The sequence below is a fragment of the Cetorhinus maximus genome, chromosome 13 (assembly GCF_964194155.1).
Source record: "Cetorhinus maximus chromosome 13, sCetMax3.hap1.1, whole genome shotgun sequence".
Taxonomy (NCBI): domain Eukaryota; kingdom Metazoa; phylum Chordata; class Chondrichthyes; order Lamniformes; family Cetorhinidae; genus Cetorhinus; species Cetorhinus maximus.
Window position 1 is genome coordinate 21173505 of NC_135891.1, and position 27475 is coordinate 21200979.

General features: G+C 40.5%; 2 protein-coding genes across 5 annotated transcripts in view; one reads left to right on the plus strand and one right to left on the minus strand.

The window, feature by feature from the left end:
- Positions 1-9662, plus strand: part of emilin3b (elastin microfibril interfacer 3b) — a 44643-nt gene extending 34981 nt beyond the window's left edge. For all 3 annotated transcript variants that reach the window (XM_078555077.1, XM_078555079.1, XM_078555078.1), the window contains 2 exons: positions 5201-5332; positions 7425-9662. In XM_078555077.1, the coding sequence (XP_078411203.1) occupies positions 5201-5332; positions 7425-7762 (470 nt within the window). In that variant the 3' untranslated portion in view covers positions 7763-9662. The remainder of the gene's footprint in view (positions 1-5200; positions 5333-7424) is intronic.
- Positions 9663-10846: 1184 nt separating this feature from the next.
- The window catches only part of LOC144688479 (phosphatidate phosphatase LPIN2-like), a 97472-nt gene continuing 80843 nt past the window's right edge, over positions 10847-27475 (minus strand). For both annotated transcript variants that reach the window (XM_078555080.1, XM_078555081.1), the window contains 4 exons: positions 19345-19497; positions 17775-17889; positions 17159-17262; positions 10847-13952 (listed from right to left, as the gene is read on the minus strand). In XM_078555080.1, coding sequence (XP_078411206.1) covers positions 13787-13952; positions 17159-17262; positions 17775-17889; positions 19345-19497 — 538 coding nt within the window. In that variant the 3' untranslated portion in view covers positions 10847-13786. The remainder of the gene's footprint in view (positions 13953-17158; positions 17263-17774; positions 17890-19344; positions 19498-27475) is intronic.

Genomic DNA, 27475 nt, shown 5'->3' on the forward strand with positions numbered 1-27475 from the left:
GACATGGCTCAGTGACAAATTCTGCTTCATGGTGCTTCTGTGAAGTGCCTTGCATTAACATAGCAATGTGTCCTAAGTTGTGGTAGTATTTAACACACAAAGCCCTAGATTGCCTTGGTTGAAAGGAATTAGTATGAGAGGAAGCTAGCTAGAAATGCAAAACAGATAACAAGAGTTTCTACAGGTATTTAAAAAGGAAAAGAGTAAAAGAAAGTGTGTTGGTCCTCCAGAGAGTGTGAATGGGGAGTAAATAGTAAATAATAAGGAAATGGCAGATTAAATGAACACATTTTTTGCTTCTGACTTCACTATAAAAATGCAAAGAACATTCCAGTAATAGCTATAAATCAGGAGGTGGAAGGAAGAGAGGAACTTGGTGAAATTACAATCACTAGGAAAGCAGTACTGAGCAAACTGATGGAGCTGCGGGCCGACAAGTCTCCAGATCCTGATGGATTACCAGAAGGATATGGAGGCATTGGAGAGGGTGCAGAGGAGGTTTACCAGAATGCTGCCTGGTCTGGAGGTTATTAGCTATGAAGAGAGGTTGGAGAAACTCGGATTGTTCTCACTAGAGCGACGGAGATTGAGGGGCGACTTGATAGACATTTACAAAATTATGAGTGGCACGGACAGAGTAGATAGTCAGAAGCTTTTCCCCAGGATGGAAGAGTCATTTACTAGGGGACATAGATTTAAGGTGAGGGGAGAAAACTTTGGAGATGTGCGGGGCAAGTTTTTTACGCAGAGGGTAGTGAGTGTCCGGAATTCGCTGCCAGAGGTGGTGGTGGAAGCAGGTACGATAGTGGTGTTTAAGAGGCAGCCTGAGAAATACATGAATAGGATGCGAATAGAGGGATACGGACCCCGGAAGTACAAAATGTTTTAGTTTGACAGGCAATATGATCGGTGCAGGCTTGGAGGGCCGAAGGGCCTGTTCCTGTGCTGTACTTTTTTTTGTTCTTTGATTTCATCCTAGGGTCATAAAAAAGGTGGCAAATGAGATAGTTAATTTTCTAAAATTCGCTAGATCCTGCAAAGGTTCCATCAGACTGGAAAGTAGCAAATATAATCCCTCTATTCAAGAAGAGAGGGAGGCAGAAAACTGGAAACTGTAGGCCAGTTAGCTTGACGTCTATCGTTGGAAGGTGTTAGAATTGATCATTAAGGTGGTTATAGCTGGGCACTTAGAGAAAATCGGGAGGAGTCAGCATGGTTTTGCGAAAAGGAAATCGTGCTTAACTAATTTATTGGAGTTCTTTGAAGGAGTAACATGTGCTGTGGATAAAGGGGAGCCTGTAGATGTACTATACTTGGATTTCCAGAAGGCATTTGATAAGGTGCCATATCAAAGGTTATTGCGGAAAATAAAATCTCATGATGCAGGGGAATAACATATTAACGTGGATAGAAAATTGATTGGATGACAAAAAACAGTACGCGTAAATGGGTCTTTTTCAGACTGGCAGGATGTGACGAGTCCTGCAGGGGTATGTGTTGGGGCCTCAACTTTTTACAATTTATATCAATGACTTAGATGAGGGAAGCGAAGACTTGGTAGCTAAATTTGCAGATGACACAAAGATAGGTAGGAAAGTTTTGTTCTGAAGAGGACAAAAGGAGGTTGCAGACGGATATAGATAGGTTGAGTGAGTGGGCAAAAATTTGGCAGATGGAATATAACATGGGGAAATGTGAAGTTGTTCATAAGTTAATAAAAAAGCAGAGTATTACTTAAACGGAGAATGGCTGCAGAATTCAGGGCACAGCGGGATCTAGGTGTTCTAGTGCAAGTCACAAAAAGTTAGTATGCAGGTACAGCAAGTAATTAAAGTGGCTAATGGAATTCCTCCTTTACGCGATGAATTGAACATAAAAGCTTTAATGAAGGGTCATACGGACTCGAAACGTTAACTCTGTTTCTCTCTCCACAGATGCTGCTAGACCTGCTGAGTTTTTCCAGCGTTTTCTGTTTTGTTTAAGATTTTCAGTATTTTGCTTTTATATTATAAAAGTAAGGATGCTATGCTTCAGTTTACAGGGCATTGGTGAGACGCACCTCTAATACTGTTTGCAGTTTTGGTCTCCTTGTTTAAGGAAGGATATAAATGCATTGGAGGCAGTTCAAAGGAGGTTTACTGGATTGATACCTGGAATGAGTGGGTTGGCTTATGAGGAAAGGTTGGACAGACTGGGCTTGTTTCCACTGGAGTTTAGAAGATTGAAGTATATAAGATCCTGAATGGTCTTTACAAGGTGGACAGGGAAAGGATGTTTCCTCTTGTGGGTGATTCCAGAACTAGGGGGCACTGTTTTAAAATTAGGGGCCACCCTTTTAGGGCAGATGGAGATATTTTTCCCCTGAGGGTTGTGCAATTTTGGAACACTTTGCCTCAAGGCAGGGTCATTGAATATTTTTAAGGCAGAGGTAGATAGATTTTTGTTAGGCAACGGAGTCAAAGGTTATTGGGGGTAGATGGCAATGGGGAGTTCAAAACAAACAGATCAGCTATGATCTTATCAAATGGCAGAACAGGCTTGAGATCACAAATGGCCTACTTCTTCTCCTGTTTCCTATGTTTGTATGTCCAAAGATAGTGCATTTCAGTCAATTGTAAGCATTAAAGATGCTTGCATTCAGAGATAGAAATTTATGTGCCAGTCAGGAATGATCAGCAGCTAGCAGGACTGTTGCATGCTGCCACTGAAAACATTTGTATTCTTGTACATATTTAATGTTAGAAGGTAAGTTAACTGAATATTTAAACTAATTTCACAACAGATCATTGAATATGCTGTTAGTCTGCACTTGCACTTTTTTCACATATTCCCAGTTTGTATTCATTTCATAATGGTAGAAAAAATCTAGAGAGTTGAAAGCCCCCTTTGTGGGACGTGTATGTATCCCATATGTACAGTCAAATATAATTGAGTAGTCATAATATTCTGCCCAAATTTTGTATTTTGAATTTACTACATTTGAGTAGGGCCTGAACTTCTGCCTCTGCCAGTCATTTCTGTGGGCAAACCTGAATTGCTTGTTTGAGTTACAGATTAGTTTGGCTCAGAGATTTAAATTACCAAATGATTCCTTTGATTTAAAATACTGGTTTGTTCCATCATATTTTCCTCATAGATGTGTGAATTGTTCATACACAACAGTTAACATGCTGTTTGAATTTCTTCGCATCCTTGCTTTTGATCACCTCTTCTAATATCGGTTTGTTGGCCATTACCATCCATTTGCATCCAGTTACATCTTCATTAAGTGCCTTGGGACATTTACGTAAATGAGAGTGGTTTTATATTTTCTCTTTACATAGCCCTCATGGGGGACTCTAGAACTAGGGGGCACAATTTAAAAATAAGGGGCCTCCCATTTAAGACGGAAATGTGGAGGAATTTCTTCTGAGTATCATTAGTCTTGGGATTTCTCTTCGACAGAGCAGTGGATGCTATGTCACTGAATATATTCAAGTCTGAGCTTGACAGATTTTTGATTCACAAGGGAGTCAAGGGTTATGAAGAACTTGGTGGAAAGTGGAGTTAAGACCACAATCAGATCGGCCATGACTTTATTGAATGGCAGCAGTCTTAATGGGCCAAATGGCCTACTCCTGCTGCTGCTACTTATGATCTAACAATCACTCTCAAGACCAAATAAGAACTTTGAGTTTAATGCCTTGTATAAAATCTAAGGCTTTGAAACATTTCTTTGTTCATCCATTGGTAGAAATGCACAGACCAACACAGGAGCCCTTAGTATAAAGGGTAATTAATCCATTTCCAACTATGTCAGTTTACAAACATTTATTCCAATTTTAGTATGACAGTTATTGTGCTTCAATTGGCTATGTAAATAGTCAATTGCTTTAGTCCGTAAATCTTTGCTACATAACAAACACTATTTTGAAAAGAATGTAATAATATTCTGCAAGGCTACAGCAAATAAACAGATTATTGTAAATGAGGTGTTTATTAACTCTGACACACACACTACCTGTAACGTATGGCATAAAAAGGGTAGTTTTCAGATCAGAAACAAATGCAGGGGATAAGTATGAGATTGTCAGAAGAAGACAACTTCAAAACTGAAGCATCCCTCCAAGTTGGCAAGATTTTGTATTCAGTAGCTTACCACAGCGTCCAGTTCTCTTAATTTGAAAATGGCATCTAGCCATTGTTTCTGCTTCTGCAATCACCAAACCAAAACATAATCCCAATTAGTGAATGGGAGAAAAAATATGGGTTGGCAAGTGCAGAAGCAGAAAACTCCAGCCATAATGCACATCACATGCTGTAGTCATATTAAGATAGCTGCACAAGAGGGTTTGTGTATTAGAGAGCAACAGCAACACTTCTGTGCGAACTATGTTGAATGCATCAGAGGTATTTCCTTTCTGAACTTTGTTCTAACTTTTGAATTCTCTGCATGTATTTAAGTTTAACATGAATAATGACAGAGCTAGGGAATATTTTCCTTGATAATTATGCCAAGTTTCACTTTAGGTTTGTGCTGTACTTTTGTATCCAAATTGAGTTTGGACTAAATTTAACTGCACTAGTCAAGATTTGTTCATTGCATTTGTCTATACCAGTGTCAAGTTCATCACTTCAAAGGGTCAAAGCACAGTGTTCAAAGTCTTTATGCCAACCACATCCAATAGACCTTTACTTGGGTTAATTTGGCATGAATTCCATGCTATTTTTTTTTTTTAAAAAGAGTACTGGAATATATCAATTTAAAATGTAGATCTATTTTATACAGATCTATCCTAATAGTGATAACCCAAAGGCCACTTCATATTATAGCATTGGTTTACATCCAATTAAGAAAAGCATAACATTCAAAAGTTAAGATCATTTAAACGTTTTGTTTAACGTTCCCAACATAGAAAGTGCCTTGAACAGATTCTTTCCATCACAAACATTTCCTGTACTGGCAGTAACCAGCTGGCCAAGTTTTATTTTTCCTTGATAAAAATCAGGTTTTATTTATCCCAAGACTGCTTTCACTAAATAGATTCAATATGCATGAATGTTTTCCATTATTGAATACTGCTGTCAATGTTTAGTCACAAATTATGTCATAGGTCTTTGTGGGTTTTCAATTAAAATAGTAAAATCAACCAATTCCAAGCTTTTTTCATTGTAATTATCTTTTTTAAAAGAGTCCATTGATTATAAGTTTTATTTCCAGGATTACCAGCCTTTGAAAAACACGTTATATTTTCTGTGGGTCTGACCGAAAAGCCCTACTCTGCCGATAATGGTGTTGTAAGATTCAACAAAATTCTCATCAATGATGGAAGTCACTATGAACCCCGCACAGGTATGATATCATCTAGCACATTCGCAGCTGCTTTATTGGCACAATGCTTTTAGTCATTTCAAAACAGTATAAACCACTTTACAGGCTGAAGCAAGCCATTTCTAACAGCAAGTGTGCCTTTTCGGAGCTTATGAAGGCTACACATCAATCCACAGCAGTAAGGCGATCTGCTCCCATGTCTATGCCATTTACTGCTCCTCGACGGACAGCTAGAAATGGGGACCGGGATAGCATACCCATCAATCATCCATTCCTCCATTTAAACACAGATGGGATTGGAAACTTACTGTCTGGAGAAATTATACACGTGAGCCATTTTTGAGCATACTGCCACCTCCCCCCAAGTCACACCACACATTATTAATTTGTTGATGGCTTTTTTCCTACCTACTGCCAGAGGAGAGGGTGGCATACTCCCATAGCAGACCAGCAGATTACAACTGAAAAACTTCATTTAAATCTGTTAATCCAACTCCTTCTTTTACATCTTTAACATCTGAAAATTTAGCCTGCCTTGTGGAATATCAGTCTTTAATATATTAGGCTACAGTTGAAACGAGTAGTCAGATGAGAAAAATCAAGTTCACCTCCAGATTACCTCCCATCTCTGGCTCACAACTGAATACTGAATAAGGTCTGGTAACTTTATCATCTGCACATTTAATACCAATTGCTTTGCTTTCTTCTAGTGATCAGTGATACCTCACTTATTTTGAAGTGTATGATTTTATTGATTCAACTTTCAATCTTGTAGCAGTAAAACCATTTATATGTAGGAGTACTTTTTAAATTAACTGGTGAGTCAAGAATCATGGCTATTGCTGTGCGAATGAACAAAGCATATTATTAGTCTCCTCAGTACAAGGGGTGGAGAAGTGCCAGTATCATTTACCAATGCCTAAGCCTTTGGGAAGTTTATGAAAGCCAAAGTTTATAGTTCTTTTGAGGAGTAATTTTGAAACTGCCCATCTGGAAAAAAAAACAACAGTAATTTGTGGATACGCAGTTCTACACAAGTTTTTAAAAAAATTTACTTTGGCTCCCATTAACTTCAGAAATCACTGGGGAAGTTCCGTGCAGGTGAGTAATACAGAACCACTTCAGTCTCTGTGCAGAGGGTAGTTTCATCTCATTTCAAGTCATTGCCTCGAGCAGAGGACAGGGAACCATCTGCTATACATTAGCTTCTTGAATTTATCTCCTCCTTCTGGATGGTCTCCATCTTCAATCCAGCAGTTCCAGGTAATTGCAATTCATCATGCTATTTCATTCCTTATCTGCTCAAACAATTTTACATTGAACCCATCCTTTTTCTATTGTGAACAATAACCATTCCTATATTGCTTTCTTTCCCTCCAAGTCTTTTTCACATTCTATTATCTTCTCTTAATAGTTCTTTGCCAAAATAATACAGCACAACATGTTTGAGTCAAATCACTTCCATTGCCTAACAAGTGATTAATTTGAAAAACATTAATGATAAAAATATCTAGTTGGAATTAAGTCTGTAATATCATATTTGACAAGAGGCTATTTACCATCCAAGCAACTACAATGTTTTCAACAACACATCTAAAGCCCCCCAGGTGATTCCTGACAAATGCCTTTTTGCAAAAGAAGAAATCTAGAGAATGATTATTTCACCATTAAGGTACTAAAATGTATTATTTATAGAGGAGCATCCAGCAATGTCACAAATTTAAAATTCTCATCCTTGTGTTCAAATCACTCCATCGCCTTATCCCCTCCCATCTTTCATTAAGGTCTCTCATGCTTTCCCAATCTAACAGTTGTGCCTTCAACTGCTTTGGCCCCAAGTTCTCCCCTCCCTTTCTAAACCTCTGGCTTTTAAACTGTTTTAAGATGCTTCTTACAACATATCTCTTTGACCAAGCTTTTGATCACCTGCCCCAATAACTCCTTATGTAGCTTGGTGTCAAATTTTGTTACATTCACTTGGGTACCACTTCTGAAACACTTTGGGACGTTAAAGGCATTATATAAATTTTAACTGCTGTTGTGGCATTTGATTCACTCAAAGATTTTTCCACAACAGTACTCACTAAAGGTTTATAATTTATTTGTTTTGCAGGTATATTTACAGTTCCTTACAGTGGACAGTACTTTATTAGTGCTGTACTGACTCCTCAGAGAAATGAGCGCATTGAGGCTGTGCTCACTGTATCCAACGTGAGTGTTGCACAAGTGGACACAGCTGGCTACAGAACTGAGCTATTAGAAATTGCCGTGGATAAAATTGAGAATCATCCTGGAGGTGGCCTTGCTGTGTTCAGCCTAATTCTTGGTCTGAAAACTGGTGACGAAGTGAGTGTTGTCGTCATGTCAGGAAAATTAGCTTACGCAGGAACTGAGGAGCTACACTCTACATTCAGTGGTGTTCTGCTGAACGATTCACCAATGCACAGTTGACAAAGCCCAGGTAATTTTGACAGCAGCTAGAACTGAAGGAACTGGCCATCATCTGATTTAAAATGCTTCTTGTAGAGCAAACAGTGAACTGGAAAGATTCATTTCAAATGTAAACATTTGGCAGATCGAACCATACTAGAACCAAAAATGGTCTGAGGCTAATCTATATTTTTAAATCAAGCACCACTGAGCAAAACACAAATTTGGGTTGCTGCCTATCAAGTATGATTACACCTTCAGAAAACAACAAGTTTAAGTCATTGCCTCTGATGTTTGTGCATTAACCCTTTGAGAACAAGACAAAATTACTACAATATTGACAATGCCATTTTTTAAAATCTAGGAACACATTTAATAAATGTCTGTTGCTTTTGTACATATATAATTCTATTTTTAATACATATTTTCAGAAATTTCCAGTTTTACATAATTCATGCAAAAATACTTGTACTTAGAAAGCTTAAAGTCTCAGTGCTCAAAGGGCTAAAATGCTAAAGATTTTATATGGGATCTTGAAAGAAATGTTCCAGTTAAATGCCCATTTAACCCCAAGAATTCTTTTCCTCAAAGAAAGTGCCTCAAAAGTAATAAAATTTACCATATTAAACAGCATCAAATACAAACTGATGCAAGATAAGCACTGGGGTGGCTGGGGGAAAATCTCAACGTTTGGAGTTCAAAAATATTCTGCATTAGTTAGATGATCTGTACTATACTGGCACCATCACTGCTCACTACCAGGATGTAAGCTACCATTAGCCAGTTAGGCATTACATTAGCTAATAAAGCCAAAGGTTTTTTTTTATTCATAATAGCAAAAATATTGACTCAGGTAGCATTAAAACATCCATACAGATGCCAGTGTTATTTTTTTTTTTCCAAATGTAAGCTTTAAATTAATTCTTTTCTATGAAAATCTGTCGACTGACCTTCATCCTAAATACTGGCTAATGTTACATAATCTGTGCCAACATTTATTTTCTCATAAAACAACGCATGAAATCTTGAGTATTGCATTTTTTCACTCTAAACATCCAAAGATTCAGATAGCATATGTACACAGATGGAAAGCAAATTACCTAAGTTCAGCACTAGCAAACACCAATCAAAGCGAGAAATGACAGCACAAAATTGTGTGCACATCTGTACGTATGTGGTCAAGAATTACAAAATTTCACCTAGTTTGCCAACTACAGTCCACTAGTTCAGTTGTCTTTAACAATGAAATGATACACAACGTTTGATCAAGATGAATAAGCTTTTACCAGTTGCCGTCTACAAGATTTGAACATTATGGGGACCATAAATATTTTCTGCACCAGCAAAACGTTTGTAAATCTTGTGCTTTATTGGATCTGTAAAGTTCAAGCACAGTTCTGTGGCAGAGACTAAAATGAGATCTTCTATGTTGTTTAAAAATGTTAATGAGTGGTTGTGAAAGATCAAGGACTGTTTTGTGGCTGAGTGTATTTTACTGGGTTAAGAAAAAAAACTTTCAAATTCAAATTTTGAACGGGCAGAAACAACCCACCAAATTTTTGATCAGATGACTGTATTTTGGGGAAGGTGACACTTGTTCAAGATGAAGCAAACTGCCACATTTGTAATAATTTAAAACATTTTGTTGAAAAATGTATTCAAATGAGAAAGTATAATTGTTTATCTTTTTTAGTAATAAATGCTAGCATTACATTGCAATTCAGTCATTTGTAATTGACATTGAAGAACTGTTCAACATACGTATGAACTTGAAGTCCTCTTGTTTTGTATATTAGTGTACATCTTTGAACATATGGAACTAAACTTTGTGAACAAGTATTGGTGCTATTTTCTGTAAATTAAATACACGTTTTCTACTGTTTAATTTAATGTTTGCAATAAACATATGGTTTGAAATTAAGCTAGTACACGTTCTAATTATTTGTTAGCAAAATGTGAAAATATGTAAGATGTATTCTTACAAGATGAATCTCAGGTGCAACCCTTGTGGTTTTGTTCTTGGCCAAAGATGGCAACTCTAATGCTAATGGGGCAGTTACCCATTTTGCATTGTTGCAATGTGATTTATGTGCTGCAGTAACAGAAAACATGAAGCACAACTGTAACTAAACCAGTGAGTGGTCAAGAATGAACTGAGAAACATCATCCAGTTAGAAAAGAAAGGCTCCTTTGAATGATGGTGCAAGGCAGTCCTGAGTCTAGCAACAAAACCAATTTCAACTTCCTGTTCTCAAAGGTGGCAACAAAATACATCCAGCTTCTTGTATTAAAAGATGGCTATCAAATGTACAATCCCATCTGCTGACTAGTGCTGAAAGGTCCACTGTAAAAGTGTACATTGTTCCTGCCTAGGGCACTGACGGACACACACAGTTTTTCTATTGCATGCTGTGCCAAGACAGTAATCTAGTATTAACATACCTGGCATGTGTCCAAAGAGAACAGGTTAAGTTCTGGCCTGTTGTATGTGTCTTGTTGCCAGCAGGTTTCCTGTCCGTTGACTTACATCACAGCATTTGAAAAGCACTGAACTATCAGCCACACAGTTCAAAGATCCAGTTGTTTTACATGCCAGATAGTCTCTGACTGGTTTCAACTACCCAGAGGAAGCCATTATTGCAAAAACAATCAAAGATATGGTTAGAATTATGCATGGGATGGAATGGATCTACAACAGGTCACGACAAAGCAACTGCAGCTAGAGATGTTTTAAATTAAGGAAAGATCTATAAAAAGCTTTACTTCTTTAAAATATCCTGAATTTCCTTTGAAACTCAGTTTGTTAAACTTAATTGGAGCTTGATGCGGTAGTGACTTCCAAAGAAGAGGGTAAGGGATATTTTTCAGACACAAGAGACAGACTTTTGCTCTGAATCTGGCCCAGTTTGTACTTAAAGTGAGTCCTTGATGTTTTCATTGTCAAAAGCGAAAATGTTCTTTTCTCCCATTGTAAAATACTTGGTGTATAATATTTAGTAAATATAATTACATTTTTTAGTCCTTGGCTATGTTATTTAACATTAGAATGAGATGTAAACATTTTGACAGCTTACCATAAAAATAACAAGTCAGACATACCACTCATTAAGTTCATTTCTTTAATTACTCTTGGGACGGAAATTTACGGCCCTTCCCGCCAGGGGGATTTTCCAGTCCTGCCAAAGTCAATGGGCTTTTGAATGGTTTTTTTCCGGCCCTGCCGTGAAAATTCCACCTTAGGTATACTTAAGAAATATTCAACAGTGATATTTGAAACACATTCACTTTAATAATTATATAAATTATAATAACTTCAATGTGGCAAATCAAATATATTTGGAAACTCTGCTACTTTTTCAACACCATATTACAGGTTGATTATGGAGTGATTTTCTGAATTTGCACTTAAGACTTATTTTAACATGCTATAGAACAATCATCTTAATTTTGATCACAAATATGAATATTGAGCATGTAGAATGCTCACCATTTAAGATTGTGTCTATTTTAACCAACATTCATAACTGCAAAAAAGAAACTCCCATAGAACTGATGGTTTAATAAATTATCTTGCACCACTGTTCAAGAAGCAAAATATTTTCCAGGCCAGTTAAGAGAACTATTTACTTGTAAGCATTTGCTTTCTATGCTACACTGTGCTTTGACCCTGATCCAGAGCAGGATTGTTACATCAATGAACATCTGCTATGTGATTTGTGCCTTACGAAAAAAAACCAAACCCATAAAAAACTCAGCTCATTCACACAGGGAGTACGTGCAGCATAGTTAAAATAGAAAAAAAATTAGCTAAAATGTGATTCTTTGCAAATGTCTGAACTTTCACAGAAAGAACATACATTTCAAATGGTCTGTTCTACTAATGTCCAATCAGTACTTGCTGAATGGTAACAATATAACTTTTCCATTTAGATCAAAACGCAACCCAACATATTTTGCATTTATAAAGTGAAATAACAGAAAAGTACCAGTCTTTCAAACCCCTGTGTAATAACTGTTCCAAAACTGCACAGTTGCATTATAAAATTTTTCTGCTTCCCTCTTACAGATGTCTCACTATCATGAGCCTAGCCCCAACAAAGAATTGAATTATGGTCTTAATGGCTGCACAATCACTAGCACCAAACTAAACCAAAAGGTTTAGGCAGGAGGAACAGGATTTTTTTGCTGTTTACAATATTAAATTCTTCCTTTTCACATGACACTTCATCTCATAGCTCATTCAAGCAGTCTGTGTAACTGAGGTTAGTTAGTTCAAGGATTTAAGCTTGCAAGTTTTTGTTTGGCAGTTGTGAGCTCATTAGCTTAAGTTCCCATCCTGCTTCACATTTCAGTAGCATTTTTATCAAAAGAGTTTTCACACTGGGTTTGCACCACAATCAAATTTATACCACACAAACCATGGATCAGTATGTTCATTAAACATGTTGATCTAAAATATTATAACATCTTGCATAAAAAGATCTTTATGGCTTACTGCTCATTTGTACTACAGGATCTATTTCAGTGTAATTTCACTGCTTCCACACCAGAGTAAATGTGTAGCATACAACTTGTCAAACTTGTTGTGGAAGCTGTTTTCTGCCAAAACACCAGATAGGGAAATGCAGTATTTTATTTATAACTGCAAAACGGCACCAAACGAACAAAAAAAATTGGTTGAATTTAAATCTGCTATAAATGGTGAGTCTAAAAAGAAAATCAAAATGAATAGAGATCTTTGCCTTTGCCAAATTTAGTAAAGTTAGTGTCCACTGGCAAAATTTCTCATAGACCGCATGTCCCTCCTTGCCATGCGATTACATGAGATATATCAGGGCTATTGTTCTACTTGTCACAGTTTTAAAAAGGAATGAATAAATTTTTTTTTAAGATGTGCCATCGTATTGTGTAGCTTAAAATTTACTACATTTACTCTGAACTCCGTTTTGAGAGGCAGACCAAGAGGAAGCAAATACTCAGCCGGCCATAAAACTATTTAAAAGGTGAGCAAGACATAAACTTCTTTTATGTCATGCTTTTTTGCTTACCACTACTGTAGATTTGTTTTATTTTCTATTCATTTTCTTCTTTGCCTTGTGCTGTACTATTGCAACATGGGAAAAGCTCTAGATTCTAGTCTGCAGTCAGGCATTATGACTCCCGCACTTACTGTCATTTTGGTCTGCCTTACAGCTACATTTCTAGTGGCCAACTGCCTCATTCCAGCTTCCCGTCTCTTGTTTATGGCCAGGTTTCTAATCATCTCTAATCCAATTTGTTCCCCCAATTTTCTAAGACTTCCAGTTACTCAATCTCACTCCATTTGCAGGCTTCTGCTCAGTTCAAACAAAAAAAAATCAAAGTCTCTCCCAAAGATTTGACTGCTTGATTTCTATGTCAGCCCTTCTCACTCCCATCCATGTAAGGCAGCCTCTTTTATGCTACTTTTAGGCACAGCTTATTTAGATATCCATGCATCGCAAAAAGGCTCCATTGCGCTAAAGTGGTCCACTGTTGTGAGACATGGGAGCAATGAAGAGGAGTTAACTTCAGAAACAAGTGTTCTGCATGAGAATTGCATCAATTTTCCAGTTTTGATGGAGACTGGAAAATCTATAAATTAGGAAATAAGAGATTGTCATCTGCATCCTCACAGAAATACAATAAAATATGGGAATTCTCCCATAGAGATGAAAGTGCTGTGCCATAAGCACAATGGCTTTTCAAAGGATTTGCAGTCTATAACATATCTTCATTTATATCTCAAGTCTTTAGCGTGCAAAGTGCTTTACCTGTAATCTGAACTTTCCGATTGCAGTTAGATGGAGAAACAGTAACACGAGACTGGTCACAAGTGGCACCTACTGAAACCCCACTTGACTTCACTTGGAATAATACTTACAACTAGTACTTTAACTGTTAAACAGGTTATAGATTCTCCACATCATTGGACTTCAAATCAGAAGTTACAGATCACAATGTGCTATATTAGAATTGAAGGCACTGATATGCCTATGTGTTGCTCTCAGTTCTTGCAATGTCCCATTATTCTTTAGTGATTTTAAGTTCATTGAGCTCATCTGCATCAAGTTCGCGAAGTGGTTCCCTCCAAAATGCAAAATGACTGTATTCAGGGTAAAGAAAAGCTGAGCTTCTTTCTTGTGCTATTAGTGGAAATACATGTTCCACTAATTCACCCAATCGTGGATACCTGAGAGAGAAAAAGAACATTTTAATAAATGACTGCAAAACATTTTTCCACACTATTAATTACCAACATATAAAACATGTCACAATGTCACTCATGAGACACAGGAAGCATCCCATGTAAACCCTAGTAACAAATCAATAGATCAAATCAATCAATGCTGTTTTGGCATTACACGTGAATCATTTATTCTATTTTTTTTTCCATCACTACATGACAATTACAACTATGCAGTAAAATACTATGGTAGATAAGAGACAGCCCAGAATTGGGAGCATACCATTGTAATTGTCACAATGTTAGATTACAAATTGCTCTGCATTATGTGGCTTACAGAGGCACTTTGCAACATTAAGCTGTATCAACAGTACTGCTAAGCACATCATCCATAAACTTAACACTGTAAAAATGGGGTGGCTGAGAGGTCATTTATTATGAGTTAGTCATGGTACAACTGGGCAACCTGTTAACAAGTCTGCTATGGTAGTTCAGTGGTTATACTAGATTAATAATGTTGAGGCATAATATACTGGAGAACATGACTTCAAATCCCATGGTATATTGAATTCAAGAATTACAAATCTCATTTAGAAAAAAGAAGTCTGGACAGAACAGATAACAACACATTGGTGTTGAAACTCTAAAGTGGGCAGATGTCTTGCCCCCCAAATCTTCTTTTCATATTTTTTTAAACTTCAGAATCTGCCATTTCAAATGGCAGTACCAAGATGATAACTATCAACATACAGATAGCCAGCTTTCTCAACCTCAGTTCTTGGGAAATCAGCTGCTGGCAGAAATCAATGCCTGAAGTAGAATCAACATGTGGAAGCACAAGATTAACTCACTACACTATCAAAATTCAAACTGTCAATATGAAAAATCACATAGAGCACTATTACAAACAAACTACGATCTAGGTACAACAACTACACTTCTACTGTAGTTGTCTTACCTCCAATTAGATTTCTATCTCTTTTTTACCAGCACAGCTTTTCCAGTTTATAAATCAAAGTATTTGCTCATTGCGTTCATTATAGTTAAGTAGGTGCTAGGTAGCACAGAACTTGAGTATTGCTGAAAAAAGTTGTTATTTAATTATATTAACAACCAATTGATTATCACAATGTGGCTCATATTGGAAGCTACATATATTCACACGCAGGGCTCTTCTCTGCAGGCAAAAGGAACATGTCCAGGCATTGCACCTTATTTGAATTAAACAAAAGCCTGAGGGACAAAAGTTCCCTACTGCATTCTCCACAGCAACACTTCGACCAGAGTTGACTTGCCAACCAATCAGCTTTTCTCATACAGTATAAACTGTTGCTCCCTTTGAAATTTGGCATTCTTGCCTCTGTCCTGATGATTGCAAGACAAAACGCTTCGACAGCATGTCGCTTTTCTCAGCAGTACTCATTGTTGCTACTGAGAGAAAGGAAGAAACCCACAATACTAAGTAGTCCCAGCCAATTCCTTTGCAGCAATGCTTTTTAAACCATTGAACAATAAATTATTTTTGGCTTCAAAAACTATATCATAGTACACCTGAGATTAGAAGGTAGAAGGGTAACCTACTCAAATGAGAAAGGGATTCAATAAGGCAAATACACAGAAACCATTTCCTTTACTCACGGAATCTAAAAGAGGACATAATTTTAAAATAAGAATTAAGCCATTCAGGACTGAAGCAAAGAAAAACATCTTCCTTACAAACGTTAGTGGAATTCTGGAACATGCTCTCCCTAAAGGCTATTGGGTTAATTGAAATTTTCAAGGTCAAGATCAATACATTTCTATTGGATATCGTCATGACCATAGGTCCTATCCCCAATTACTTCTGAACATATTGAACTTTTAAGAAAGGCGCGATTTTTTTAAGAAAAGACATACAAGTGAAAGCTGGTTGAGGCTATAAGGTAACCACTTGCTGGAAAATTCCTATGCGGATTATTTGACCAACTAGTTCAGAGAGAATGGAATGTTGCACCTAAAAAGGTGCAACATGGCCTGCTTCAGACAGAGGCACGTCAAAGGATAAGATACAATGCAAACTGAACCATAATCTCCTGCATTTGCGGAGATAATGGAAAATGATTACCATCTCAGCTAAAATCATCTCCTGTCGAGTTATATCCCAGACTGTGAACAGGAACTGAGTTGAAAAGAAAACAGATTTGGGCAAAGCATGTTTGTTTTTTCTCCTTCCAGGAATATACAAGGAAAGGGGTTAAAAAAGCCAACTGCAACCCTAGTTCCATGTGCTAGTCTGGTGTTCTGTTTTGGTGTGTGTGTGTGTGTGTGTGTGTGTGTGTGCGCGTTGTGAAGGTCACAGCTGAAGAACACCACTGGGCATCCCTGCACTTGCAGGTAAAAACTTTATTGCTATGATTGCCAGAAGCAAGTCACAAGTCAGCAAAGCCACAAATGAAAAGAAAATAAGACAACTCCTTTCAGCTAACCTGCAGAACCAAGAATCTCCAAACCAGCTGCTCAACTGCCAAAGTCAGCACTATTGGAATCACCCCAACTTAACAGCCTCAACATTTCACCATCTTCTCCTTACGGACAAGCCAAAGGGCTGATTCGTATTTCTTTAACTTTTACTTTTGGATTCAATATCTCATTTCTAATCTGTGCATATGTATGTTGCGTTTTTATTATTTCTTCTCGCATTTAATAACTAATAAACTCACTCTTTCTTTGACTCAAGAAAGCCTGGTTAAATTGGCTCTTTTTAAAACATAAATACATTTGGACTGGGAAAAGGTATCCACGAGGTAAGGGATCCTTTGTAAATTAACTTGTTGCGACCAACTGAGGGGGTTGAATAAAGAAAGGGAGCCAGTTCACCCCTCCTCACTGGGGATCATAACAAATTGGGGGGCCTCACCCAGGGCCCAGTCGTAACAATACAGATATGGAACAAAGGTGGGTAAATGAAGTTGAGCTACTGATCAACTATGTCCTAACCGAATGGCAGAACAGACTGGAGGGGCTGATCCAATAATCCTGTTCCTGTGTTCCTACTTCAAGATCCTGGAAAACCCACAAAAATCAAAATTTGAGTTGGGGGAGGGGAAAAATCCAAAGAAATGTAATTCGTATCAGCAGAGCTCACTACCTCTTCAATAGTTGTACCAGTGCCGTAAACAAAAGAAATTTACGCATGCCCTCTTTTTAAGGATACAAGTGATAAATCTACTTACGATGACTTGTTGCTCTTGGTTTGTTCCTGAATTAATTCTCCTTTGGGATTCACTATGAAAATTCTGCTTTCTTGGACTCTGACTTGTTTGTATGCATAAGCATCCTGCAATTGAATATCAGCAAAAAAGGTCACCACAAATGTTTTAAGAATAACTTTAGCTCGTGAATAAAGCTATCAGTCACAAAGAAAAGCTTTTAAATGGCCAGGCAGGTTAGCAAAAACAGTGCTGACTTCACTGTTAAAATGATACAAATCCAGGCCTCAGACTTGCCTGATGCATGAAATTTGCTGGCTTCAATTGTGACGGTTTATCAACTTTTAGCAAGCACGGTATGAACATTCCATCTTGAAGAAATGGAATAACCAACACTGTCCACTTTCTATGGCTGCAAGCATTTCCTGTGAGCTGATCACAGGACACCAATGTCCTCTTGAGAAATCCACAGCAAGGTTAACCCGCCCAGCCTGTCTCCAGAAGTTTTTACTGTGTTGAATGGTATATGCATGAGACAGATGAGCACAGAAAATGGCAGAAATTGGATTAAAATAGTATTTAATGACAGGAATTGTTTGCTTTTGCATTCAGCTCTTACTTCAAAAGATACTTTACTTACATTAGTCCTGTTTCCAAAAGCAGCATAAAATGGACACCTATGTGGATTAAATAGATTCCTGATGTCATTCAAGCAATGAATTTTGAACACTTCTGGTTTCTTCTCAATTACTTCCCTGAAAACAGAAGGAACAAGTTTTTTGGCATTATATCGCACCACATTACTACAGAAGATTTTGCTATCACAGATTGTTAATGGCACAGGAGGAGGCCATTCAGCCCAATGTGTCTGCACCAGCTCTCCAAATGAGCATTATGACCTAGTGCCATTGCCCTGCCTATTCCCCGTCCCCCGACACGTTGTTTCTATTCAAATTGTTTCTATTCTATTCAAATTCTATTCATTGTTTCTATCTCAATAGATGTGGGTAAAACTCTGTGCCAATTAAAATGATCCATTACTGCATTTTCAAACACGTTATTCAATAATGCATTAACCAGGAAATACTCTTTAACGTGCTGCTTCGTAAGGTTAAACTAACCAAATGAGCAGTTTGTCATGGGTTGGGATGGGAGGTGAGAAAGATTGGGCATCGGCAGGGAGGAGGAGGAGGAGTTTGGGGGTCCAGAGATTGATTATGTTGGAACTGGGAGTGTCAACGGTCATTTGTACTTAACGTTTTTTAAATGTAGGTGATGTTTAGGGTTGATCTTCTCTGACACAGCCAGCATGGAGCCAATGTTGCAGCGAGCACCTGAAGCTGGCATTGGATCCCCTATTTGCACATGCACCTACCAAACGCCTTCCTTTTGTTTGTCCTTATCCAATGTGGTGGGCAACATATTTCTAGTCAGACGTGCGTGTGCACTACAAGCCCACTATTTTGAGGCCTTAGGAGACCACATAGCCCCTGAAAAACAGATGCTATGAAGCTCAATTAACCCACACGCCATGCATGTGAGATGATTTCGGGTTATAGAATAACTTATTGTTTTGAATTTAAAGACGTTGGAAAAAGGTCACTGGAATTCCTAGAAGTATAGGCAGTAAAATGTAAAACTATTCATGTGAAAAATGCAAAGACTATGCAAGTGTTGCAATTTCAGTAGCTTCTTTATTAGATTTTTTTTTTAAATTTGAAACTGAATTCCTGATAGTACGAAAAAGGAAAAACAAGTTTTACTACCTACAAGTAAAAATTACCAGCACAATGCTATACCCATCTGAAGACCCAAGTCATCATTAAAGAACTTTTGTCAGTTGTTGAAGCTGTTTAATGAATGTGATCTTTAGAAAACCACAAGAGAAAGTTAGATTTGTCCAGATTGAGTCATTAGGGGTATTTGCAGATAGTTTGCGGATGGAATCAACTGACGTGTCGAGACTTCCCCTGTTACAAGTTATAGTGAAATTCTCCAAACAGGTGAGTTTTTCATTAACTCTGCTATGACAGTATAAAAAGGTACAGGTTTTTATTTAAAGCGCAAACACTTGGAGAATTTTTCCCTTTAAATATGACTGTACCTTAAAGCTTAAGTGAAGCTTAAAACACAATTAGATTTGCTGACATAAATAAATGGTGGCAATTTTATTATTAATCAAATACATAAATACTGAAAAGAAACATTACCTGTGTAATGCTGAAATCAAACTACTTGGTGCCAACAGAAGAGGTCCTCTGGGAAGTACAGTACCTCTATCATTAACCCAGTGTAAGTATCCTCTGGTTATATCTGCCATTCCTATTGCGCGGGCAGAGCAGTAAAGAAATTTGTAGCCATTCCTGTATAACAATCCAAATGACACTATTAATAATGGTATTCTTAACTTGGTCTTGCATAACCACAATTTATTTCACTTGGACTAGTGTTTACTTGCATTTAAGCTGCAGGATATAGACTTTAGGATTCATTAATCCAAATAGAAAAACCTGTTTTAAAAAAAAATTCCATATTTTTGACAGAGAGCTCTGCATGACCACCTATCAAACAACTAAGTTACCCTGCAAAAACAAAGAGAATAGTAGAGAAAGATGAGGAATTTTCACTAGTAACAAATGTTTGCTGCTTAGAAAAAGCACTCCATGGTCTCTGATGATTTTGCAACGATTTTAACAAGAGTGGAATTTGACTAGGTAGCTTATGCAGGGAAATATCTGTGCAGGCTTAACTGACCTAATGGCCTGCTTCTGCCCTCTATTCAATAATACACATTTCATCCATTAGATGGACTGAACACCAAGCAGCACACAATCTTTCCACTTTGAGATGAAGGTCAACTCCATGGGGAAACGTGGAGAAAGGAGTTAAAAAAAGATATTTAGAATCGACAGACAGAATGCAACTTGGCAGTGTTCAGTGCTTCAATGATTTGAGCTTTTACCAGTTCCACTAACTTTTCAATTTTTTCCCTAAAAATAACTGCAAAATCACAAGCTGTGAGGTTACAATCTGCAGAAAGGAACAGTGGTGATCTGTGACAGGAAATCATTCACTACAGTCCACTTAATAACTTGCTTGCATCAGCCATGATTCAATGATAGCAATCTCACAGGATCAAAAGGTGTGGGTTCATGCCTCACTCCCGAAACTTGACCACAAAAATCTAGGCCGACACTCCAGTGAAGTATTGAGGGAGAGCTGTGTGGTCAGAGGCGCTGTATTTTGATTGAGATGTTAAACCAAGTGCTCTGTCTGCTCTCAGGTTGGATGGAAAAGATCCTACAGCACAATTTTGAAGATGAGCAGGGGAGTTAATCCTGGCCAATATCTCTTCCTCAATCAAAATCACAAAATCAGGTGATCTGATCATTATAATATTGAGAGCTTCCTGTGCACAAATTGGTGTCATGTTTCTTACATTACACTTCAAAAACATTTAACTGGCTGTAAAGTGCTTTGGGATGCCCTGAGGCCATGGAGTTCTATATGTATGCAAGGGCGGCATTTTGGCAGGTTCAGAAATTCCCACTCAAAGTCAACAGGCTTTTGACTGCTCTCCAAATTTTCTGGACCACCCCCTGCAGCGATTCCTGCCATGGGTAGGACTGGAAAATCCCAGCCCAAGTATCTTTTGTACATCAAGTGGCAGAAGTCTAACTTACTCTTCAATGAGCACAAAATCAGGAGCTAAAAATTTCATTCACAGGCCAAAAATGGGGATAATGCTCAACAAGGCTTTTCCCTCATGCAGGACCAATGCAAAAGCGCAAACTCAGGTAAGCAAGAGAAAAATAAATGGAAACAGGTTGCCTTTAATAACATCACTAAGTGTGCTACAGTAGCTTTATATTAAAAAAAGACTCATTGCTTCCTAAATGTCAACATGGCCTTGGCAGGTGCAGGTAGCATTAGAGTCACGCAGAACCCACCTATTGTTCAAGATTGAAGGTTTCAAACCAAATGTTACATATTGAAATTTTACATTGTTTAAGTAGCTTAACTTCACATATTCATTGAAATAGCAAATATATTGAAAAAATAAAGTGTGTAAATTACCATCCATGGCAAAGAAACTCGCCTGGCTGGCACCTCATCCACCACTGTAAACATTCACTTGCTCCACCACCGCACATAGTTGCAGCAGTGTATACCACCTACAAGTGCACTATAGCAACTCACCAAGATTCCTTCGACATCACCTTGTAAACCCATGACCTCTACCATCTCAAACAGCAAGGGCAGCAGGCACATGGAACCTACCTACCTACCTACACCACCTACAAGCTCCCCTTCAAGCCACACACTATTCTGACTTGGAAATATAAGGCTGTCCTTTTAAATTGGTGGCGTCAAAATCCTGGATCTCCCTCTGTGGATATTCCTACGCCTCAGGACTAGAGTGGTTTATGGCGCCAGCTCACCACCATCTTCTCAAGGACAATTAAGGTTGGACAACAAATGCTGGCTTTGACTGTGATGCCCACATCCCATGAATAAAAAATTCTGAGTCACACAAAATGTCAAATTGCAATCTGAACAAGAAAGATTCTAATTTAAGAAAAGGTTGTATTACCTCACCAAACTAAACAGAAACCATCTCAAAGATAAATCAAGTAAACACAGCTACCCTGTTAATTCATTTAAGTTGAACTTCTGGATAATCTGAATTTGTATTTCACAGCTTCCAAATCTATTTTATTCCAATTACTTAAATCTAATCACTGGATAATTCATTTTTTACAGCAGGAAGCCAACTCTGAATTAACAGTAAACTGTAGATCATTTACTGATGTTGCTTAAAGTACTTGTTTACAGACATTAAGTTAAATTTTCTATCCATTGGCTGCAAATCTAACCTTTTAGCTTTACAAAACAAGACATTTTGTTCCTATCTTTTTAGACAAGAAATAAACATAGCTTCAAAATAAACACCCGGTGGCCAAATTATTGATCAAAATTATTAGCAGTTAAATGTTTCAGGGATCCATTTTTTAAAAAGGCAGTGTGTGAACTTTTCTGTAACCTCGCTAGCAGAAACTATGGGCAGAATTTTATGTTTGTTGGGCAGACGGGCCGGACCCAATCGGCGGCGGGCGTGTGGCTGATCTCCACCGGCGAAATGGGCCACACCACCATTTTGCGCAGGCGGGCCTCCAGCGCGTTGCAGACACCCGTGTACAGCGGGAATTTCAAATGTGCAGCGTGCGTGTACAGACCGTCGGTTCCAAAGGGGAACTGGCAGTCTGTATAAAGAAAGGCCAGGCAGCCTCCTTTAGGCTGTTCTGCACAGCGGGCTCTAGAGGAGGGCAGGGCAGAGGAGGAGGGGAGCAGGCTGCAGGGTAGGCCAGCAGGGAGGCAATGTGCCCCTCGCTTCTCTGAGGCCTGCCTTGCTGCCCTCCTTGAAGAGGTGTGACAACGGCAGGAGGTGTTGTTTCCCGAGGATGGAAGGAAGAGGGCCTCACACGTCGGTGAGGCTGGGGTGCAGCGGCCCGGTATTTGAAGCCCACAGTCCCATCCACTCTGTCTCCCCACCATCCAAAGCACTGATGATTGCTGCAATCGTTAATGCAGCAACACTGCTCATTCACAGACTGATACAGTCAGACATGTGGGTCATACACAAAGGTCCCTCGGCCTCTTGAGGATGTGCGTCTCTAGCACCTTCCAAAGTCACCTTATCCCATTTGTGACCACTATCCCTATGGCCTAACATGCCATGGCATCGCTGCTGCACATCCATAGACTTACTGCATCTTAGGAGGGTTTGTACCTCCACCATCCTTTCAGCCAGTGCATCCCACATTACTCTGTCCAAAAGGTGCTCAGCACCTCACCTGTCAACCTCATGGCACTCAACTTAAATAAATGCCACCACGTTAGGCATCCCTGCGCCAAGGGGAAATGTTACCTTCTGTTCTATGCCGTAATATTCTATGCCGTATATTCATAACGGTATGAAGGTCATTAATGTGACCTGTCAATTTCCTGTGCTCCACGGCAAATGTCGCAAGTGTTTGCAATGTTTCCGCATCACTCCAACTCTCCAGGCCAGCATGCATCCAGGTCAGGAACCTCTGCACTCTCCCCACACCAATGCCAACCCTCTCATGAAGCACAGGTCACAACTGAACGCAGAGGTGTAGCTCTGGCCTCGACAGCGTTTTCTGCACTTGCAACATGACCTCCCTTTTCCTATATTCTATTCCTCGGCTAATAAAGGTAAGTCTGGCTTTGACCTTGTTAAACGTCTTATGTTCCTGTTCTGCTACCTTAACGGGTCTGCCCAGCAAGGTCCCGGTCCTCCTATTACTCACGTATTCCTGTACCATGCTTGTCTTGCCCAAGTGCTTAACCGCACACTTATTCACATTACATTCCATGTGGCATTCCTTAGGCCATCTGACCAGCCTGTCTTTATGCACATATAATGTTTGGGCCTCCTCTATTTACCACCCCACCAATGTTGGTCTCCTTAGGTTCTTGAAGGTTGAGTGCATTATGAGCCTGGGGGGAAAGGGATGAATGGTGTTACTGACTGAACGCTAACTGATGCACTGTCCTTGTTGTTAAATTCAGCATCGCCACCGCATGGCTGCCAGCAACAAGTCCAGAGCGCCCCCTCCACACCTGAGGGGCATCACTTGCAACTTGCTTCATATCATTTCAGCGAGCCAGGCACCAGCGCAGCGACTACTACATCAGTGGGGATTATAACGTCGGCTAGTGTCCCGGGGCACAGTGGAGAGGGCACTTCACAATCGCTGGAGGAGATGGCACGGACAGAGAGTGCCGATGGCGCCAGCAGCCGGAGGACTGCAGGGGACCAGGCACATGCTGAGTTGGGCAGTGATGATGTACCTCTGGAGATGTCCGCCATGCAGCAGCGGCAGGACAAGCGGCAGGGTGTACGGGAGCATCCGGCAGGGTTGCATGAGGGTGTCCTTCAGTTGGTCTCTGTGATGGAGGAGTCCAGGCAGAGTGTCAGTGATGGCATGAACCTCAGGACAGAGCTTCAGGCTTCCTCCATTGAGAGATTGGCAACTCTCATGGAGAGGGGCTTCCAACAGATTGATAATCATCTGATTGGGTTACGCTCTGACCTGCAAGCCCTCACAGCGCTACTGGCCACAGGTGGTCATTGGCAATGTGGGAGATGTTCTGAGCACCAAGTGTCCCAGCTCGGTGCCCATCCATCTGCAGTGAGCAGGGCGGTCCAATGTGCCCTCATGTCAGCGCAGCAGCTGCCTGTCGTCGCTGTGAGCTCCTCTCAGGGCGCTCCGGATGAGGGCAGCAGCTCCTCCACCCCTCTGCCAGTGACTATTGCATCCGTTGAGGCTGCGACGACTGGGGAGGTGCCAGTTCTGGAACTGGCCACCCTCCCAGGCAGGGCCAGCACAGAATCCACGGGCCAGAGGACAGCCGCCAAGGTCATCAGGGCCAACAGGATAGCAGAGTCAGCAGGCTGTCTCACAAGCCACTCCGAGCGATGGGGCGGCACCTAGACGTAGCACCCACAAACGAAAGCATAAGGTACGTTTAGGCACTCCACGGGTTTGTCACTGGTGATTTTGTGTTGGCCTTAGATTAGGGAACGTTTGATTCTCAATGTCAGAGCGACGATTGTTCATGTTTTTGGTGGCAATAAAGTCCACATTTGTGACCATGGCTGAGGGTGTTTCCTTTGTGCTGCATTTGTCTGTTTCACAGACATATCATGTTTTGAGTGGACATTTATCTTTATGTACTAAGCCTTTAGTTGCAGCTGATGCGGTGGAAGATGTAGCCCCTAAGTGCCACGTGTGGAAGCGCCTGGCAATGCTGCTCCTGCTGATCCATGTGTGTGGAGCTAGCTGAAGGTTCATTGGATTAAAGTGTCCCGAATGTCCCTGCCTCCTTGGTGTAGCAGTGGGTCAGCATGCTGCCCCTCATCATTGCCCTGTGCTTCCTCATCCTCTGAGCCACTGCTGGATTCATCATGTGCAGACGCGTCCACTGCGTCAAGGTCTTTATCGTCTACCGTGTCCCCCCTTTTCAGCACAAGACTGTGTAGAGCGCAGCATGCTACCACTATCACAGAGATACGATCTGGGGGGGTACTGGAGTGCACCCCGAGCGGTCCAGGCATCGGAAGCGCACCTTGAGAAGACCGAAGGCTCTCTCCACCACAGCCCACAGCCGTGGCTCCTATTGTAGCGCTCCTCAGCTTCTGTTCTTGGATGGCGGAGAGGCGTCACGAGCCACCTTCTGAGGGGATAGCCCTCGTCACCCAGCAGCCATCCATCCAGCCGAGCCGGTGCACTGAAGACCCCCGGCACCTGGGAGTGTCTGAGGATGTAGGCATCATGGGGGCTGCCTGGGTACCTCACACAAACTTGCAGAATCTGCATCCTGTGATCACACACTATCTGCACGTTCATAGAGTGGAAGCCCTTCCTGTTGACAATGGCACCGGGCTCACCTGCTGGTGCCTTGATGGCCACATGTGTGCAGTCTATTGCACCCTGGATACGGGGGAAGCCAGCAATGGCCGCGAAGCCTCTGGCTCGCTGTGTCTGACTTGCCTGGTCGCAGCGGAAGTGGATGAAGGTCAATGCACGTCTAAACATAGCGTATGCAACCTGCTTGACACAAGTGTGGACAGCTGATTGGGAGACACTGCAAAGATCACCCACTGAGACCTGGAAGGAGCCAGATGCACAGAAATGGAGGGCAACTGTGGCCATCAGAGTCGCTGGCATGGGGTATCCACCTACACAGGGGAGATGTCAGGGCCAATCACCTGACAGATATAGTTCACTATCCCCTTCGACAGTCGGAGCCTCCTTCGACACTGCACCTCGGTCATATTGAGGTAGCTGCTTCGCCTCCTGTATACCCTGGCAGCAGGATAGTGGCGTCTTCTGCGACCCCTTCCACCTTGGACAACCTCTTGGCCCTGCGCCCCTTGTGCCTGCGCCTGGCCTCCCAAAGTTGGCTCCCCTGGAGGCTGATCGTCCACTCCTGGCCTCCTCCTTATTCTAGCCCACCCTTCCTCCTCAGAGGAGCTACCTCCAGTGGAGATGTCAGAACCCATACCCCCAGGCTAAATGGTGGCCTCCGGAAAGCTGCAGGCCCGATAAAGATTCCTGTCTGCAGACTGGTGAGTTGAAGCTTCAAAATACAGAGAAAGCTGTTGGAAATCGATCTGAACTGCTACTGATCACACGGGCAAGTTTAAAACACTTTCTGCAATAAATACTTCAGGTAAAACATTAACAACCCCTCTGAGTCCACATATCCCGCCCGTGGATGAGGTTTGTTAAAAAGTCACTTAGCCACCTGCCCGATGCACCCGTGCACAGAGCCAAAGATCGCACAGGCACCTCAAAATCAGCGTCGATTGCAGAGTTAAGGGCCTTAACAAGGCCTTTAATTAACGGCGGGCGCGTGTCGCACTTCATCGCGTGCCCACCTAGCTAAATATCGCGATGGCGCACGCTGATGTCGGCAAGCTCGCCCGACCTCAGCACGTGACATTTTAAGCGCTGTCGTGCGGGGTCCGCCACCCACACGTCACACATAAAATTCTGCCCTATATATAGAAAACAAACTGAAATTTAAACGCTTAAAACAATATTGCACACCACCTGGTGGTGGAATCTAAAAAATACATTACAAACAAAATTTCTCTCTATTCTCAATTTCAACCTGCTCTTAGAAAATTCAATTACACTTGGATGCCAGCCTAATTCAGTTCATTCACTGATAATATTAACACCTACACAGCTACCAAGCCTCCGACAATTTTGAAATACGATTTGATTTTTTTTTAAATCGAAGTCTGAGTTTACAACAAATTTTGTCCCTGTACAGTGGCTAGCTAAACTGTGCCCCGATTACCGTTTCATGTTATGAATCACAAATTACTTTAGGAAAAAGAATGTTTTTACAAATTTACTGGTCCATCGTTCTGGCTGCTGTTCCCAGCAAGTTTCACCTGGCCACCACTGCTCCCTTGCTCAGGTCTCAAGTCAAAATAATAGGTAGAGTCGCAATGCTGTTAATGGAGCACAATCTGCATGTTCAAAGAATGCCCAACCAGCTCGGGGCGAGTATCCTTGCCACCTGCAATTTAGAATTGTAGACAGCCAGGCTGGGTCAAGAAAGGAGTGGGGAAGTCATCATTCTATTTTTTTTATTCATTCATGGGATGTAGGCTTCGCTGGCTGGGGTAGCATTTATTGCCCATCCCTAACTGCCCTCAAGAAGGTGGTGGTGAGCTGCCTTCTTGAACCGCTTCAGTCCATGTGGTGTAGGTACACCCACAGTGCTGTTAGAGTT